General features: G+C 39.4%; 1 protein-coding gene across 2 annotated transcripts in view; it reads left to right on the top strand.

The window, feature by feature from the left end:
* The first annotated feature begins 740 nt into the window (after positions 1–740).
* Positions 741–14866, top strand: part of IMPACT (impact RWD domain protein) — a 30137-nt gene continuing 16011 nt past the window's right edge. For both annotated transcript variants that reach the window (XM_047697187.1, XM_047697186.1), the window contains exons 1-5: positions 741–866; positions 1958–2086; positions 3269–3321; positions 5240–5302; positions 14436–14521. In XM_047697187.1, the coding sequence (XP_047553143.1) occupies positions 831–866; positions 1958–2086; positions 3269–3321; positions 5240–5302; positions 14436–14521 (367 nt within the window). In that variant the 5' untranslated portion in view covers positions 741–830. The remainder of the gene's footprint in view (positions 867–1957; positions 2087–3268; positions 3322–5239; positions 5303–14435; positions 14522–14866) is intronic.

Here is a 14866-nt window from a genome sequence, read left to right as displayed (position 1 = left end):
GGCTGTGTTTGGGGGCCGAGTGAAGAGTAACTGCTGCAAACCGCATTCAAATTTTCTGGATAATGAAACAATGACACGTGTCACCGTTTCCTTTGTACACAAGTTGCTTTCAGGCAAAATGTCCAAGAACCCTAAAAAAAGAAAAGAAAAAAAATAAAAGAAAAAAGAGAAAGACCCCCCCCCCACACACATCCGGAAACAAACCCCAAAACTATCACAACAGTGAGTAAGTTTTCCCGCATGCTTTCAAAATGCCGCCTGTTCTCTCCTGCTTTGTTTTTGGTAAATCAAACCCATCCTTGCCCAGACTTAACAAAATCCCTTAAAACACGTTTTTAAAAACCCAAAAAACAACACAAAACAACAAAAAAAACACCCCTGCCTTGAAACGCAAAGACGAGTCTGGGCTGTAGGCTGCGGTCGAGCTCCTCCCTGGGACGTGGCCGTAAACCCGGATCCCCAACGTCTCCCGGGGACTCCGGGATACCGCGGCCACAGTGGGCGAGCTGAAGCCCCCAGTCCCAGAGTTTCCAGCACACGAAGCCCTGAAGACTTCCTGCCGGCTCTCTCGCGGGACGCCTTCCCCGGGCGCGGCCGTGGTGCGGACTGAGTACTCACGCAAGACCAGGGCGGGGAGCCCCGAGTGCCTAGGGGGCCCCCTCATCGCCTGGCCTGCAACCCGGAAGCAGATGTAGACTTCGAGACGCGGCCCGGGTTGCGGTTCCGGGGCGCACCGCGCCGCAGCCCAGGCTCCGCTCGCCGCCGCAGCGCCCCGCCCCCACGCTCCGGACCTGGGCAGGCGGCGGCCGCTTGGCTGCTCCCGGGGCCACATGGCTGAGGGGGACGCAGGGAGCGACCAGAGGCAGGTGAGGGCCCGGCGGGACGCCGACCTCCAGGCTGGGCTCGGCCTCGCCCTGCCGCCCGGGGCCGCCTCCACTGAGGGGCCCTCTGTCCGGGGCCGCCCCCCGGTTCCCCCCGGCCCCGTCCGGGCCGCCAGGCGCTCGGTTTCCTCCACCGCGTTTCATTTTATCTGCGCTCGTTCGCCGGTCGCCCTCCTGCCGGCCTCTCCTGAGGCTTCGGCAGGCTCGGCCTACCTCGGACGGTGTCATCGTCAACCATCAGCACGCGACTGAGCAGCACCGGGCCGGAAACAGAAATCCGGGTTCTGCTCTCTGCCCTGTCGCCGCCGGGTCACCTTGGACAAGCGACTTATCCCCGGTTTCTGCTTTTGCAAAATGGGCAATGATAACACAGACTCTGGAATTCCTTAAGGGCCCCCTAGATCTTCTTGTCTTGATGTTGAGCTTTTCCCAGCGCGTGGCTCACGTGGGACTCTTAAAGCTTTTCCTACTGGGCTGTGAGGACAAAATGAGATGATACAGCGTTGCATACTTTGCTTTCCATTTTCACCTTTAGATGCTATTATTTTATTTTATTTTTTTGACCCCAAACCAAAAGAATGACTTCTGGAATGTTTTTAGGGTTTGATTACCGAAAAAAACCAACGAAACAACTACCCAGTCCTGTGCCCCAGTCCAAAACAAAAAAACAGTGAAGGAGATAACAGAGTGGGAACCTAGGGCTAGTATGTAGCAACGCTACTGGGCAGTGGGAGTGAGGATTCCCTGCTAGAAGAGGTGAAGCAGAGAATATGTCTTTCCACTTCTAAGTCCTGCTATAGAATATGGCAGTCCATATGTAACTGGCTCAATGGTGGCCCAAAGCACAGTGATGGAGTAGCAGGGCTGGTAACAGTCGTTGCAGTAGTATCTGCCACCACAGATAGAGTAGAACACGGTGACCTGCTGCTAAGATTGTTTGGCAGTGTTTTTTTTTTCAGGGATCCTTCATCCAGGCTGGTAATGTTAGGTGTGAATACTTTGTAAGGGAGGAAGGAAAAGTCAGGCCTTTAGGGCATGTACATTCATTGACTTGTCTTCCCATCAACTTCTTTCAGAATGAGGAGATTGAAGCAATGGCAGCTATCTATGGCGAGGAATGGTGTGTCATTGATGACTGTGCCAAAATATTTTGTATTAGAATTAGCGACGATATAGATGACCCCAAGTGGACACTTTGCTTGCAGGTATTTTTTTCCCCTTTTCTATAGCCATCTTCCATTGACTCTACACAGTTGACTAATACTGTATTCCTCTAAATGACTATTGCAATTTCTAAATTGTCTTTTTTTGTTGTTGGCTTTTGTTAACGGTTGATTGTCTAAACATATGGGTAATTAAGTCTCTGATCACTCCCAAGACACGCTTCGGTTGATAGTCTCAATCTTTCCTATCCTAGTTATTTTAATTAAGTGTTCTTTTTTTTTTTTTAAGATTTTATTTATTCACCTGACAGAGAGCACAAGTCAGGGGAGTGGCAGGCAGAGGGAGAGGGAGAAGCAGGCTCCCTGCAGAGCAGGGGAAGCCCCATATGGGACTCAATTCCAGGACTTAAGGACCACGACCTGAGCCGAAGGCAGTGGCTCAACCACCTGAGCCACCCAGGTGCCCCTAATTAAGTATTCTTAATGTACCAGTGACAGGCTTGAGTTTCATTTCCTTTCATTGTCCTGTCCTTTTAATAGGAGAGGGTCTAAACCTGGAGAGATGGCTAACACTTAAGAAGAATAGGTTAGTAATTTAAAAGGCTTCGTAAAGTAGGTATTTATTTCTTTATTAACTGAGAATCAGTTGTGGTTAAGATAAATAAGTGACAAAATGAGTGTGGCTTTCTGTATTAATGTTTATTCTGTGATGACTGCATATACTTTCAACATAAAAGTTCCTGTCAGTGCTTGTTTTTATAATAATACTGATTTGAGAACAAATGTATATGGGTCTCTATAAAGTGTTAGCTATTTAATGTGTTTAACAGTATTTAATAGGATTTTGGGGAGTATTTCTTCAGAAGAATACCAGGAACATGCTCTAATGCCACTCTACTCATTTGGGGTTAGCGTATAAGGCCCCAATTTCTGTTTTCTTTTCCTTTCATCTTTCTCCTCCCCATCCTTATTTCCTAACTTTCATTGCTATTATGCTTTCTCTGCAAATAGTGTGCTCTTTCTTAAAAAGTTGACATCATTAGCAACATATTTAATGTGTAGGTATAAATATGAGGAGGGCATTCTTTCCTGAGATTGAACAAAACAATGGTTTTGTTTTTTTTAGTTTGACAAGTAACAAATTGGTCCAGTGACTAGCTTAATAAGTGTTATTTTTGAGCCATGATGAAGTATAAACAGATTTGTTTTTAAACTGCTTTACAGGTGATGCTGCCGAATGAGTACCCAGGAACAGCTCCACCTGTTTATCAACTGAAGTAAGCTATATATTTCTACATTTATATTTCTTTCTTTTTTTTTTAAGATTTTATTTATTTATTTGACAGACAGAGATCACAAGTAGGCAGAGAGGCAGGCAGAGAGAGAGGGGGGAAGCAGGCTCCCTGCTGAGCAGAGAGCCCGATGTGGGGTTCGATCCCAGGACCCTGGGATCATGACCCGAGCCAAAGGCAGAGGCTTTTAACTCACTGAGCCACCCAGGCTCCCTCTACATTTATATTTCTATTAAAAGATTGTCTTTTTATTTTTTTATTATTGCTATTTTCTAAATTTATTTGACAGGCAGAGATCACAAATAGGCAGAGAGAGAGGGGGAGGCAGGCTCCCTGCTGAGCAGAGAGCCCGATGCGGGGCTCGATCCCAGGACTCTGGGATCATGACCTGAGCCGAAGGCAGAGGCTTTAACCCACTGAGCCACTCAGATGCCCCCAAAGATTGTCTTTTTAAAGATTATTTCTTTATGCTATACATTGTGTTTATATAAAATACCTTTCTTATCAAAATATGTATAGAAATTAAGAACACTTCAGGACTTGGTACGTATAGAGCATTTAAATAAAAAATTAAACTATATAAAAACACATTGCAGCATGTACTTAGTATCACAGGGTTAAGATAAGAAAGAATCACAGGGTTCATAGGAATAATATAGCTACCGAATTGACTTTAGAGATAGGGAGAGAAATCTTTAGACAACCTGGTAATCTAGAGTTTCTCCTAATCTGGTTCTGCTGATCTAGCCACAGTTCCTGGACATGCCTCTGCCTAAGACTGCTTGCCTTGTGGGAATTACCCATGGTGCTTCTCCCTGCCCCTTGTTTTAGAAGAACCATCTTCTTAGCAGCCCAGGCTTAATCTTAATGAGTCATGACTTATTGATTGCAAGTAATCTTTGATCAGCTTTGGCCACTTGTCCTATTAAGATGTATAAACTTGTGTGAACAGAATTCCATTAAATCTCAATTATTGAAATCTTTACCTACCAGTGGGATAATTTCTTGTGTTTTAAAACAGCAATAAGGGCCCCTGGGTCGCTCAGTCATTAAGCGTCTGCCTTCGGCTCAGGTCATGATCCCAGGGTCCTGGGATCGAGCCCCACATCGGGCTCCCTGCTACGTGGGAAGCCTGCTTCTCCCTCTCCCACTCCCCCTGCTTGTGTTTCCTCTCTGGTTGTCTCTCTCTGTCAGATAAATACATAAAATCTTAAAAAAAAAATTACAGAACCATTATTAATACCAAATTTTATTGCTTTTAAGAAAATACATATATTTTTATAGTCATGTGGCAGCCACTGTATTTGTTAAAGTTTTTGAGATGCTATTTTTTAAAGATTATTAAATTAATTATTTGTCAGAATGAGAGAGTGAGAGAACACAAGCAGGGGGAGCAGCAGACTTCCTACTGAGCAGGGAGCCCAATGTAGGACTCAATCCCAGGACCCTGAGATCATGACATGAGCCGAAGGCAGACGGTTAACTGGTTCAGCCACTCAGGCGCCCCTTGAGACACTATTAAGAAAAAATTGGGAACTCCTGACAGTGCAGCAAATATCGTGAATCTGGAAATTTGGTTTCTGGAACTTGTTCTCCCACTTCTGTAAATCTGGACAGGCTTATAATATCCAATGAACTCACACCTGTTTTTTAAACCATATTTTAATTGAATAATATTGGGGTTATTATCTTCATCATGTTTCCTGGAAGGACAAAATGAGTTCATGCCAATGAAAGCATGCTGGAACTGTATAGATTTGTGCAATATAACGAATTATCTATTTTTACTGACAATAGATAATTTTTAAAAGTTAAATAATTTATAATTTAATCAGTAATTTCTGTTTGAGATATAAACACAATCCTTGAATAGTCTTCTTTTTTGTGTTTTATTTAATCTTAGTGCTCCTTGGCTTAAAGGGCAAGAACGTGCAGATTTATCGAATAGCCTTGAGGAAATATATATGTAAGTAACAGGTGATTAAAACTGATCCTATTTGTGATTTTATTGTGGGCTTTTGTTGGAACTATAATATGTTAAGTTTTTTGTAAACTTTTTGTTAAACCACTTTTCCATTACCAAAAAAGATGCATTTGAGAGTCCTTGAAAGTTTGCTTATATAATTTTATGTAGACATTTGATATGACTTCTACTTAGATACAAAAATATGGTAATAATTCATAACTAATAGCTATAAAAACACCAGATTGTGAAAGTTAGCGCAGAGATACTGCTCATGTTTTGATATTTTCACAGGCTATGTTGAATGAAACTGGTCATAGGAGAATCTTGTGTAAGAATGAGAGTCTGTTGATACACTGTATTTTTCACTCTTTCAATCAACAAATACTACATGGCAGGCACTGTACTGGGTCCTAGGTACACATAGTTAGCAAAAACAGAAATGGTCCCTGTTTCATGGCATTTAGAACTTAGTGGTGGGAGAGAGATTACTCATAACATTGTAAAATGAATGTAAAATTGCAGCCCTGATTAGTTCTGTAAAAGAAAGGGTATAAGTTTGCAGTACTAATTGAGTTTGAAACTGAGTTTGAATTGGGTTTGAACTGAGTTGAATTGAATTTGAAATTGAGTTTCACACACCTGACGTAGTCTAGGAAGTCAGGGATGGCTCATTTGACTTCAGAGCTGGGTTAGTGAGGTCAAGATAACTCTGGTGAAAGTGACACCATGTGCAAAGGCTCTATGTCAAGGAGCTTCGCTCATTTCAAGACACAAAGCCTGACGGTTTGAAGTAGGAAGAAGAGGGGAGAGAAGGGAGCACGGCGAGGAAATGAACAGGTGAGGTGAACAGGGGCAGTCATGCGCAGTCTTGTAGGCCATGTTAAGGATTGTTGTCTTTGTCCTAAGACCCATGGGAAGCAGAGGTTTTTAAGTGGCCTGACACTGTGATAAAATTCTCCTTTTGAAAACATTCCCTTTCTGTGTGATGAACTGATTGGATGTGTGGGGAATTGGTTAGTGGGTTAATGCAGTAGTTAAGAGAAGATGACTGCGATTTGAATTAATTATAGTGAGATAAATTAATTTAGTAAAATAAATAATGTTCTGAAATAACAGTTTACCAGGAACTGGTAAAGATTATCTTATATGTTCAAAGTGCCCACCCTGTTTGTTAGAGTGAGAGTGAGATCCCTGGGATCTCAGCCAGCTTTCTTTTGCTCCCAAAATAGTTAATTAAAATATGGTAAGTCTTTATGGAATTTATTCTGTTTATTCCCTCCTAGAGGAATTGTGGTCTTCCTTGAGTCCCCAGTTTCATACTTGACTCTAAAGGTAACCAAGAACTGGACGTATCAATAAGGGATGACCCCATCTAGAGATTCCTACACATATAAATATCATTTATTTCTTCAATTAAATGTTTTCTGATAACTTTCTCTAACTTAAGGGTCACTCCAGCTTTTATGCCCTCAACACACTTCTTCCTCTAATCCTTTATTTATGCTCATTTACCAGTTTATCTCCCCCCTTAAAGTAGAATAGGGTAAATATACTGTAACTTTGTTCACCAGTGATGTCGTAATTATACATCTTATGGTCATTTTTCAGTTCTTATCTTACTTGACCTCTGAAACTTTTGCTGGTGTTGAAGTTCCTCTTTCTTGAAAATCTACCCTTATTTGGGTTCTATCATGTTAATCATATTCATTAGTTAGATTTTTCTCCTACCTATGCATAACGTCATATACTCAGATATGGTTTCTGATCTGCCTTTTTAAAAATCTGAATAGCCCCCTTTTACCAAGAGATACCTTCCCATAGGACATAGCGAGCTTACTATTTTACCTAACAGGTTCAGTTGAGCTATTTGAGAGTTACGAAAGGTCAGAAATTACACTTTGTTCTACAGAAGAATATGGTTTATACTGTCTTGCTTATTAAAAGTACTTGAATAACCCCTGTCCAATGGCATTATTTTCACACACAGATAAACACTCTTCTTATATTTATTTATTTATTTATTTATGTGTTTATGTATTTGTTTTTAAATATTTTATTTGAGAGAGAGAACATGAGCAGCGTGAAGGGCAGAGGCAGAATTAGACTCCCTGATGAGCAGGGAGCCTGATGTAGGACTGGATCCCTGGACCCTGAGATCTTTTTTTTTCTTAAATTTTTTATTTATTTTATTTAACAGAGAGAGAGAGAGATCACAAGTAGGCAGAGAGGCAGGCAGAGAGAGAGAAAGGGAAGCAGGCTCCTCTCTGAGCAGAGAGCCTGACGCAGGGCTCGATCCCAGGACCCCGAGATCATGACCTGAGTCGAAGGCAGAGACTTTAACCCACTGAGCCACCCAGGCATCCCATGGACCCTTAGATCTTGACCTCACTTAACAGACTGAGCCACCCAGGTGCCCTAAATAAACACTCTTTTTAAAAGTTTTGTGTGACAGCTTTAATATTTTCTCCATAAATCCAGTAGGGGGCAGCAAATTGAAAAATATTATTGGTCTTTGAAAATTAAACGAGGTTAATGTATGGATATAGTTCTTAACGTTTATAGTTTCATTATATTTTAAATATTGTTACGCTATCAAGATTTTCATACTAGCATCATTTTATATGCCACATTTGATTTTTGCCTAGTCAAGCAGATGAACTATGGCTTGTTCTTTTAGGAAAAGGAAGAAGTCAGGAAACTAACAATTTTTCCAGTAAGAATTTGTTGAGTATCTCCTATATGCTGACACTGTCAGGAGTTTGAGATTTAAAAATAAAGACAATTGCGTATCAATACAATATAATGACATAATTATTGAGAGGTTTGAACCAAGAGCTGTAGTAGCATTTTTTAGAGGTTTTAGCAGTGAACTATCTCTGGGCATGTGGATGAGGTTGGAAAGGAGGGTTCCATTGTGAAGGAGACCTTCACATGGTGTTTGCCAGGTAATTGAATGAGGAGAGGTTTTCTGGTAGAAGGAACTGCATGGGCAAAATCATGTGGGTGTGAAGCAACCTGGCATCTTCAAAGTTTAGCAAATAGTTTAAGATGCCAGCTGTACAAATTAGGTAGGGACAAGAAGAAAGAACCTGCAAGCTGGGAAAGAAGTTTGGGCATTATCTTGTAGGCTCTAGGGGTTTTACACAGGGGAATGATGTAATCAGATTTGTGTGACCATGTGAGAGATGGGCTGTGAGGAGTTTTGAAGGAAGGGCCACCATAGGAAGAGCAGTCAGTAACTCAGAAGGGAGATGGTGGAGGTCTTTTTATGAAGGCAGCAAGAAGGTGGATGGAGAAAAATGATCTGGTAGGGAAATACCGAAGACCGTAAGCTAGGATTTGGTCATTGATTACATGTAGATTAATTGGCTTATCATACCTTTTTTTTTTTTTTGAAGATTTTATTTATTTATTTGACAGACAGAGATCACAAGTAGGCAGAGAGGCAGGCAAAGAGAGAGGAGGAAGCAGGCTCCCCGCGGAGCAGAGAGCCTGATGTGGGACTCGATCCCAGGACCCTGGGATCATGACCTGAGCCGAAGGCAGAGGCTTTAACCCACTGAGCCACCCAGGCGCCCCATCATACCTTATTTTAATGATGTATTTTGCATGGATATTTTGAATATATGAAAATAATTATGTCAATAGAGGAAAAGGTAAATGACAGATTTTAAAATACCTAGAACATCATGATAATTGCTGTTGTTTAAGAGAAAGGGACATGGGTTAACTTTTTTTTTTTTTTTGTAGTACAGATTTTCTCCACTATCTAAAAATGGACTATTCCTTCAAACCCTTTCAAATGCCAGAATGGCATAAAGGAAGGAGTATCCCTCACTTTCTGAATGTTCAAGTTGTAGCACTTCACTGCTATGAAAGACCTGCACTTGGTATAGTAATGGCTGTTCTCATAAAAGTGAAAATCCTCTTCAGGTTTCTTTTGGTTAGTGAAAACAGCTTCTAACGTAGGTCTTTTGTAAAAGTGCAAGGGCGTAATACAGACTTTGGGTAAGTGGGGAATACCTGTCTGTCACGTTTTTTTAATCCATTTTCTATCAGTGGCCACGCGGGCTGCTTCCATAGTTTGGCTATGTAAATAATGCTCCTATAAACATAGGAGTGCATATATTCCTCTGAATTAGTGTTTTGTATTTTTTGGGTAAATACCCAGTAGTGTGATTACTAGATCATAGGTTAGTTCTAAGTACTTAAGGAACCTCTGTAGTGTTTTCCACAGTGCCTACATCAGTTTGCATTCCCACCAGCATTGCAGGAGGGTTCCTTTTTCTCCACACCCTCACCAATACTTGTTTCTTATATTGTTGGTTTTAGCCATTCTGACTTGTGAGGTAATAATCTCATTGTAGTTTTGATTTGCATTTCCCTGATGCTGAGCGATGTTGAGCATTTTTCATGTGTCTGTTGGCCATCTGGATGTCTTTGGAGAAATGTCTGTTCATGTCTTCTGCCCATTTTAAAATTAGATTATTTATTTTGGGAGTGTTGAGTTTTATGTTTCTTTTCCTTTTTTTTTTTTTTAAGATTTTATTTATTTATTAGACAGAGAGAGACAGCACAGCAGGGGGAGTGGAGAGGGAAATGCAGGGCTCGATCCCAGGACCCTGGTAGCATGATCTGAGCTGAAGACAGATGCTTACTTAACCAACTGAGCCACCCAGGCCCCCCGAGTTTTATAAATTCTTTATATATTTTGGATACTAACCCTTTATCAGATGTGTCATTTGCAAATATTTTTTCCCATTCCATAGGTTGCCTTTTAGTTTTGTTGACTGTTTCTTCTGCTGTCCAGAAGCTTTTTGTTTTGATGTAGTTACAGTAGTTTATTTTTACTTTTGTTTCCCTTGCCAGGGGAATTTTTAAAATTTTAATTCCAGTGTGGTTAACATAAAATGTTATATTAGTTTCAGATGTACAATATAATGATTCAAAGTTCCATATATTACTCAGTGTTCATGAAGTGTACTCTTAACCCCCCTCACCTATTTCATCCATCCCTCCACCCTCCTCCTCTCTAGTAACCATCTGTTTGTTCTCTACAGTTGAGACTTTTTTTTTTTAAAGATTTTATTTATTTATTTGACAGAGAAAGATCACAAGTAGACAGAGAGGCAGGCAGAGAGAGAGAGGGAAGCAGGCTCCCCGCTGAGCAGAGAGCCCGATGCGGGCCTCGATCCCAGGACCCTGAGATCATGACCTGAGCCGAAGGCAGCGGCTTAACCCACTGAGCCACCCAGGTGCCCCGAGACTATTTTTTGATTTCTCTTTTTTTTCACCTTGTTTATTTTATTTCTTAAATTCCATGTATGAGTGAAATCATACGGTATTTATGTTTCTCTAACTGGCTTCTTTTGCTTAGCATTATACTACCTAGATCCATTCATGTTGTTGCAAATGGCAAGATTTCATTCTTTTTTTATAGCTGAATATCCCATTGTATATATAAAGCCACTATATATATATATATAAAGCCACAATTCATCTACTGATGGACAATTCTGTCACTTCCATAGTTTGGCTCTTGTAAATGATGCTGCAATAAACATAGGGATGCATATATCCGTTCAAATTAGTGTTCTCATATTCTTTGGGTAAATACCCAGTAGTGTGATTCCTGGATTATAGGGTAGTTTTATTTGTAATTTTTTGAGGAACCTCCATACTGTTTTGCAAAGTGGCTGCACCAGTTTGTATTCCCAACAGAAGAATTTGTAAGGGCTAGTATGAGGATATTGAGGGAAGGTTTATCAATGAGCTGTGTAAGCACAGTAAGTTATTTCTTGAGTTTGCGAATGTGTTTCTCTGTGAGGCCATCTGTGTTTGCTAATTGTTGCTCATCAGAAGTTAGGCTTCTCCAATCCCACAGAGACTGGGAGAAGGGATGCTATCTTTCTTGATGATTATAATTCAAAAGGATGGTTCCCAGGTCCTTGAGAAAGACACTCTTAGGTTGTAAAACTGACAAGAATCTTCTAAAAAGACATCCATATATTCCAAAGGAGCAACAAAATAATTTATGATGACAAGTTTTCTAAAGAAAATGTACTAAGAAAGGGGAAGTCAGGGCCTAAAGTCAGGAAGTTCTACCAATCTAAGTTTGGCCAAGCTTAGTTTTGCCAAGCTAACTTTTGCCAGCCAAGGCTGGCTTGGTTAGGCTTCCAGAATCAGTTTTTGAAATAATATGACCTCTTTGAATCTGTTTTCTCATCTATAAAATGAGGATGATAGAATAATGTTGTTGTGAGGTTTAAAAGGCATAATCCATGTAATGTACATTAGCACCATATAACAGCAACTCCTGTTTTTGTTGTTATTAAAAGAATCATCTTGTCCAATTTTGTCATTTGAAAATGGGATGATGAGAACTCAGACAGATTGAATGATTTGTCTAAGGTCACACAACTTAGTATGTATTTTAGTGAGTAGCTTTATCCTTCAATCAACAAGTATAAATATTAGAAAATTAAAGATAAAACAATTAGAGCCACAAATAAAGACAGAGTCATGAGTAACTTGACTTCGTTTTGATCATTCTGGATTGGGTAATAGTCATTTAAGTATAGTTACTCATAAAATACCTCTATGAAAATCAGTTTTTAATCCAAGTTGATCTTTCATTTAATTTGACACAAATTTTGTTCCAGACATTTTCTATTTAGCTATTTTACTATAATTTAACTTCATAAATGAAAGCTTAACATCACACTCTGTAATGAGTCTTTTTAAAATTTTGTGCCAGTGTCCTTAGGATTTAGCAAACTTCTTCCAGGACCACTTGGGGGGTGGGGTGTGAGGCAGATAGGCACAGGAAGGAGGATTTCAGCTTTTGTCTGTTTTAGGTTGTTTCTGATTTTGTGAGAGATTTCATTACAGCAATGGCAAAAGTTTGAAAACCACCAAATCCTAGTGGATAGTTAAAATCTCAGAACGAAGAGAAAACACAGTTTCTCCTCATAAGAGCAAACACAAATATGGCAATTATAGTAACAACAAGTAAAACAAAACAAAAAAACCACCATTAGTGATAGATTTTGGGAATACAGGGGAAAAAGTAATTTTCATTTTCCTCCGGGAACTTTCATACCCACTGCAATTTCCTTCCACTGGATTTCAGTAAGTTTTGCAAATGCTAGGGAAGAACAAAGCATTCAGTAACTGACGTTGGGCAGAAGTGCTATTATACAGTCTTCTGCGGGAAGGCATGGGCCGGTGGAGAGATTTGCAGTTGAGGTTTAATTTCTTCTTTATTATTTGGAAAAGTTACTTCCTACTTGTGAAATTTCTTCCAAGATGTTTTCACAACCCCTCCAACAATAAATCTGAATTTGAATGTATATTCACAGAGGGGTGACTTTCCTGCCTTAAAGGATGGGTTGAGGATTAAGTGAGATAACAAAGTGTGTTCCACTTCTGTATAGTAGATATTCGAACTAGATAAACAGTAGGTACTAGTATTACTATTTTTGGTGATGGTGGTGGGCAGAATTCAATAGAATGAGGTTAGGAAATGGAGAGAACTATATACGAAAACATAAATTTGTAAGGCTAGCAATCACAAACAACGAGATGAGGGACCGAGGTTTCTCATTGACTACCATACCCACAGGGCTGGTGTGGAGATAAGGCCCTTGAAGTTACGTTAAGTGAATTAAGATTTCCTTGAAAAGAAACTGCCTCTGTAAAGTAACATGAGATACTCTAAGTCTCTATTTTATAGATGAGGAAACAGACTCAGAGTTCAAGTGGCTGGCTTGCCAAAGGTCACAGCTGCTGGATAGGAGAGTAAGATGCAGTGGGCAAGCTGAGCATTGGAGTAAGTCTGCATTCACCTCTGGCTCTGGGCTTCTTAACTGCTTCTAAGATTGTCTTAAATAAGTTAATTGATCTCTCCAGATCTGTTTTCTCATTTGTGCAATGGGGAAATAATACCTACTTCATTAGATAATCATGAGCATAAAATGTGTTCACACATATAATTAAATTTGTGCTTTGTATGTACTCAATACATTTTACTTTTCTCTGTCTATATACTCTATATCTCTTATTGAGAAGAGAGGATGGAAGTGGGAATTGTTTAAAAGAAATTTGGCTAACATTTTCAGATTTTTTACAACCTTTCCAGTTGACTTTTCCTCTCTCTAAAAATCTTAGGTTACCATAGCGCATGGGAGATTGTTTAGTGCTGAGGAGTTATGGGTGAGATGAGGAAGATTTGGGGGTACAGAATTACTTGAGAACAATATTGTTTTCTTCTGTATACTTGTTTTGAAAGTTTCCTTTGGTGGGTACTGATGAGTAGCATGATGAAGAGAGATAGTGGTTTCAAGGGGAACTTTCAGAGGAAGAAGGTAAGGTGTTGTTATGAAGTAGTATGGTGATTGTGTAAACACACATAATGGACACTTACCTAAATTAGTGTAATTCCTTAAAGAGTAGACACCTGGGACCTTTATTGCTGTTGTCATAATTTAACATGACTCTATGGACGTGAGCCACGACATGTTCTTTTTCTCAGTGACCATTTGAGGTGGATTTAATTTATCCAAGATAGACATTTGGAACCCAAATGAATCAATTTGGGCAACAGAATATTTTGTCAAAAACAAAAAGTGAATATAACATTGTTAATTGTCTTTTAAGTCTTTTAAATTTGTTCTCTGAGGCAGTTCCTCCAGTGCTTTGCATTCTTCTTTGTGGAAATAATTATACCAAGTGATAAATTTCCCAGATAAGTGGTTTGAAATTGTTTAAAAAGTTTAAAAAAGTGAGCAGTGACATCAGTGCTGTAGGTATCTGCTGACAGAAACTAAATCACATTTACGTCTATCTACTTCATCCAATTCAAGTTCAGAAATTTTCTTTTCTTTCTTTGGTTACAACTTTCCAGCTTGTTTTTAAGTAAGCAATGTTAATTTTGGAGCCAGTTGGAATTTTTAATGTTATTGATAGGAACAATCTCTATTAAATACTCACCCAACAAATGTTAGTAAACCTGTTCTTAAAAGCTCTTTTTAAAATTGCATATGATTTCTTAGATTGTAAATATGTCTGTATTTCCTTGAATTTGAGAAGGAATTTTCTTAAATAACAAATTTTCCCCCTGAATTTTGTTTAGACAGAATATTGGTGAAAGCATTCTTTACCTGTGGGTGGAGAAAATAAGAGATGTTCTAATACAAAAATCTCAGATGACAGAACCAGGTAGGACTGAAACATGCTATTAATGCTCTTTTAACTTAATAGTAACTAAACTTCCATGTAGATATTCTAAATGAAGTTTTTAATGAAAATCTATTCTGTTTTATGGCTTATATGTGATAAAATACAAGTTTCTCTGGAAAATTCATTTACTCATGTAATTATGGTTATTTCTTTCTATATGGTTTTAGCCTCTTTGGTTTCATCTTATACCCTTACAGACGTAGATTTTATGGTTAAGGAACTGGGTCTAAAATTTCTGCTTTCTTAGGCTTTTAAGGTAGTATGAACCGTGTAACATTCTTCATGAATTATTGGAGTATATCAATTAGATAGTAGCTTCAAATG

Source organism: Lutra lutra, chromosome 12 (assembly GCF_902655055.1).
Source record: "Lutra lutra chromosome 12, mLutLut1.2, whole genome shotgun sequence".
Taxonomy (NCBI): Eukaryota; Metazoa; Chordata; class Mammalia; order Carnivora; family Mustelidae; genus Lutra; species Lutra lutra.
The sequence above is the reverse complement of the archived record's forward strand: the minus strand, read 5'-3'. Positions and strand labels throughout refer to the sequence as shown.